This window comes from Mesocricetus auratus, unplaced genomic scaffold (assembly GCF_017639785.1).
Source record: "Mesocricetus auratus isolate SY011 unplaced genomic scaffold, BCM_Maur_2.0 Super-Scaffold_100006, whole genome shotgun sequence".
Taxonomy (NCBI): Eukaryota; Metazoa; Chordata; class Mammalia; order Rodentia; family Cricetidae; genus Mesocricetus; species Mesocricetus auratus.
In genome coordinates, this window is record NW_024429190.1 from 23794330 (window position 1) to 23799209 (window position 4880).

Sequence of the window (4880 nt, forward strand, 5' to 3'; positions counted from 1 at the left end):
CTTCTTTTATAAGTATTAATATTATTTTATTATGTTGTATGTATGAGTGTTTTGCCTCCATATATGTCTGTGTATCAAAAGGATGTTGGATCTCCTGGGAATGGAGTTACAGATGGTTGTGAGCCACCATATGGGTGCTAGAGATGAAACCCAGGCCCTCTGGAAGAACTTCCAGTAGTCTTAAGTGCTAAGCCACCACTCCAGTCCCTCCATTTCATTATTAAATACACTCTCCCCAGAGCCCAGCTCTACAGTTGCTTCCCTGTGAAGCTCAATCCACATCTCCCACTATTGCATCTCTGGTTTTCCAAGCAGCGCTTCCTTCTATTACAGTTGTTATCACAGGGTACTGCTGAATAGACCTCTGTCCCCAATGGACTGTACGTATGGTGAATGGGCATGGGGAGTTCTGACTTGAGCCTCAAGCTTATGTTCTCAGTGGCTATAATTCCTGGGTCCTGTGACTAGTGAGATGGCCCAGTGAGTGAAAAAGCTTAGTTCACAGGGTCTGATAGTCCATGTTTCACCTCTGAGACCTGTGTAAAGATGAAAGCAAACCTAAAAAGGTGTATTCTGACATCCACATGCACACCACAGCATGCATGTACCCTAACAACACAATGATAATAATAATAATAATAATAATAAATTTAAAATATTCCTGGTTCCAAGGAATCACTGTCTCCTCTCTCATCATCTGTGATACCTTCACAAGTCACTACATGAAACCCTGCAGAGGGGATCCCACCTGAACACAGATCCTGGTGGTTATATTTCAAAAAGCATCAACAACACAGGGCAGTGAGTACAGAGAAAATATGGGGTGGATTGTTTGAGGGGAGAACTTTGGACAGATGGACCCTAAAGTCAACCTTGCATATTTCATCTACTCACATCTGGAGACGTGTTGACAATGAGCCACAAGCTCTTTCAGAACAAGAGGTCTAGAAAGGAAACAGTAGTTGGTGGTATTTCTGAGAATGCCTAGAACTTTATTATCCTCATAAATACAGCCCAAAATTCCTTACATGGAAATTAGCACTTGGATTTACCCACTCCTCATATGCACCTAGATTTGTGGTCCATGGAAGAATACACTGAGGTAAAGAGTCTTTGAAAAGTACATCTAAGGATGTGAAAAATAAGGCAAATTCTAAAACATAAAAACAAAACTTACAAAAACTGTTTAAATACTTCACTGTGGTCCGGTAGCACAAAAGTTTGTATCTTGTGGGGAACCTGGGGAGCTTTGCAGCAGAAACCAAGGCTCTGACACCTCATGTCTCAGGCTGTTCACTCTGACTTCATTAGCATGATGTGGCCTGTAACATGTTGAGGAAGAACGTGCACAAGGAGCTCCAAGATTCCCCACAGAACTCCAGGGCAACCTTCCTCTGGGTGAGCACATCTGGATCCTCCAGACACTCTGGATCTTTGATGGCCACAGTCTTGGTCACAGCAAGACTGGGGGCGATGTCCTCTTTGACCTTGTTTGATTCCATGGAGGAAGCTTCTTGGACCTTATTGTGCTCTCTTGGGGAAACCTCTGCTGTCTCCTTCCTGGGCTTCATGTTTCCGTGTGCATTGGGACTTACCAGTCTGAGGTTAGACTCTGGAAACTTCTTTCTGCATACTCTGGTCTTCAGGACACTCTTGGAGTTCCCGCAGATATTTTTCTGTTTGCGCAGCATGCGGGAAATTTGTTTCCAGTAGATCTGGTCTTTGTCATGCTTAAGGCAGCCAGTTGGATCACCAGCAAAAACACAAGAAAACTCATGATCTGCTTGAGTACACTGGACCTTCAGGCTGATGCCCAGCTCCTCCTCAGTCACAGCCCATCTGCAGGTGGCTTGGTCTTTGGTGACAAACTTGCCATGGGTCATGGATTTGGATGTCTTGCTTCTCTCCTTATTCTGGGCCTTGCCCAAGGGGGCAGATGTACCCTCCTCTGTTATACTCTGTGGTGCATTCTTGGCTCTCTTTCTGACCTTTTCTGAGAGCACCTGAGCAGCCAGGAGAAGGAAGGAGAGCAGGAAGAGGCTGTGGATTCTCATGGCTTCAGCTGGGTGGACACCTGTTTGACAAAGGTGGGTGAGTGAGTGGCAGCAACCAATAGTGCAGGACCACAGGCTGCCTCCCTCAACACAGGTTTGCCCACTTGAAGGTCTGCCAAGCAGCCTGACTGCTCTCTTTTCCACTTCAAATAAAATTTCAACTCACCCATGACCCTCCTCCATTCACTCAGTTACTCCTGTATTTTCTCGTTTTCAGCCCTTTCTACCCATGCAACAAGCATTAAGTACCTACAACATAGCAAAACTCTGAACATTATCACAGTGAGTGAGAAAGTCACAAGTATCTTAAACAGTTTACAAGATACAACCGGAGGAATTTTAATAGCACCAACTAGGGACTTTCTCCCTTCTCAGCCCTCAGTTTAACCTTGGAAAAGTCACACATCTCTCTGGATGTTGAACAAAATTAATTACCAACCCCTTTTCTAGCTCCAGGGGGATCTGGGTTTCTATCCCATAATCTACATGGGCACCAATGATCAGCTATTGTGAAAGAATGTAGTAGGAGTCATAGAAGGGTCATGAAAAGGTATGCTGACTCAGAGTTGGACACGCACAGGGTTTGACACACGGGGCTGGGTGGAGCTGTGGGACCAGAGGGGAAAATTCATGAGGAAGAGCTCAGAAAGGTAAGTAGGCGGGGGAGGCCATTGGACTAGATGGGGCCAAGGGAAACGGGGTGGAGAGGGATGAGTTTCAGACTGCATAGACTGGGAGACTGAAGGTATGGAGCATGCCTGAGTTCAGTGGCACAGTGCCAGGAAATATCTACTTACTGATTTTTTTTCAAACAAAAATAAAATGATTTTTCAATGGTGCATTGAGAAACATGGTTTTTGCTTTTTTTTTTTTAATGAGGTAGGAAAGAAAACCACAGGTAAAGGCAGAAGTGAAGCCATCTACTAGGTGTTAAGCAGGGCCCCAACATTTGATTCTCATCCCCCCCCTTAATCCACAAAAGAACCTTGCACAGAGCTGTTAATGTAACACCCCAGGTAACCACCTGGACAGTTAAGACTCAGACTGATAAGCAAGTTACCCAGGGTCCTTGCTGAGCAGAGATAGTGGAGTGGGAAGCCAGAGCATTTCTCCTTATCAGCACTGATTCCTCCCTTCTTGCTTTTTCACCTTTCCTCTGCTCTTCAGAATATATTAATAAGAAACAATAAAACAATGAACTGTGCAAAGCTTGGTATGGAACCAAATGTGATGACTAGGCAGTCCATATCATATATGCTTTTAAAAATATTGAATTTTTCTGAAAAGTAGGAAAAGTCCAGGAAATGGCCACCAACTCATTTCTGCCTATGACTCTGCCCACCTATAGAGCTGGAAAAGGAAAAAGGTCCTCAGAGAGTTTGGGCTAAAGGAATGAGGGGTTAGACAGGAGGCTAGAAAAACTAGGGACAGGCCTGTTGCTCATGCTTTGTGATAGAGTTTTCATGGTTCCATAATGTGGTCCAGATCCAGAGAGGGTCAGCAGCTGAGAAGTAGGATGGGTACAGCAACTTTTAAGAAGGGAGCTGACAGGATGGCTCCGAAGAAAGAGGCACTTGCCAGGCAAGCCTGATGACCTGGCTTCAAAGGAACCTGAGTTCGATGCCTGGAACCCACGAGAAGGCAGAAGGCAAGAAGCAGCTCCTACAAGCTAATCCTCTGCCATCAGCATATAAGCCCCCACCCCTGGAATCATACACACAATAACAACAGTAACAATATATATGTGAAATATCTAAGAGATCCAGACTTACCTTTCTGGGAGTGTGCAGGTCCAGGTGTGCCAGGGAGTGCAGCTTTCCAGTGCTCACAGCCAGGTGCAGGCTGGGCTATTTATACAGGAGCCCAATCTGGCTGAGTTTTTACAACACACATACTTGTGGAGCTCTTTCTTCCTACTCCTCCCAGCCACGCCCCTGAGAGTGAGCTAGTTGCTGGAGGGAAAGTGCTGGGTGGAAGCCAAGGAGCAGGGGTTTGCATTCGCCATGAACCATCTGCCTTGGAAGTCTTTCCTTTCTCACCTAGAGGCCATGATCAAAGTGCAGAGCAGCCTTGCAAAACTGAGGCAAGGATCCCAGCAGTGATGACATCTATGAACCCAGAGAAAGGACCATGCCAAACCCTGAGCCCATTGCCTCTAGTGCCCTGCCATATTCTCCATCTCTAGTGACTCTTCCCATCTTACAGATGGAGAAACTGGCACTTGACAATAGTAAACGGGTCTGGGTTCACAGAGCTGACAAGAATAGATCTCAAACTGAAACCCAGGACTCCCAACATCTGTAATCTGATCTCTTCCCACATGGCTGTCTCAGAGAATATTTGGAGAACGAGTGACGGCAGTTGCTGGAACCTGTTTCTGAGTTCCTGTTTGCTCGGATCCAGGTGGATTTACAGAGTAGGCAGATGGATCTGTGGGCCCCAGGGGCCAGTGAAGAGATAATTCTCCATAATATAATTTCATTTGAAAATATTTGCCCTCAGGTCATAAGAGGGAGCTCACACAGGTCATTCTGTCACAGGTAGAGTTTCATTCCAGATACATTTAGATAGGGATCGTGGCCACAGCAAGCACTGAACTGTGGGACACTCTGCACTCTCTCGTCCGCTTCTCCGGCCCCCACTTGTCCACATTGCTGACAGTATGGGCATAACAACAGCATCTCACTGCAGGCAGCCCACAGAGACTTTCCTGGAGCCAGCTGTTTAGGTTTGCGCTCCTAATGAGATCCTAAGCTGTTTTCTTTAAAAACAGGCATTTGTGTTATTGCACAGTAGGTGTTCTGAGAGTGTCCCTTCTTTTTAAAT

The 4880-nt window shown here is 45.8% G+C and overlaps 1 protein-coding gene across 1 annotated transcript; it reads right to left on the reverse strand.

Moving 5' to 3' along the window:
• Positions 1-971: 971 nt before the first annotated feature.
• Fgfbp1 (fibroblast growth factor binding protein 1) lies at positions 972-3915 on the reverse strand. Its single transcript, XM_005068805.4, has 2 exons — positions 3827-3915; positions 972-2074 (listed from the first exon to the last, which is right to left on the reverse strand). Exon 2 carries the CDS (start codon positions 2052-2054, stop codon positions 1308-1310), a length of 747 nt encoding a protein of 248 aa, XP_005068862.1. The 5' UTR covers positions 2055-2074; positions 3827-3915; the 3' UTR covers positions 972-1307.
• Between the last annotated feature and the right edge of the window lie 965 nt (positions 3916-4880).

Excerpts from the sequence above, each read along its gene's own strand:
- Fgfbp1 (XM_005068805.4), bottom strand. The coding sequence starts at position 2,054 with ATGAGAATCCACAGCCTCTTCCTGCTCTCCTTCCTTCTCCTGGCTGCT.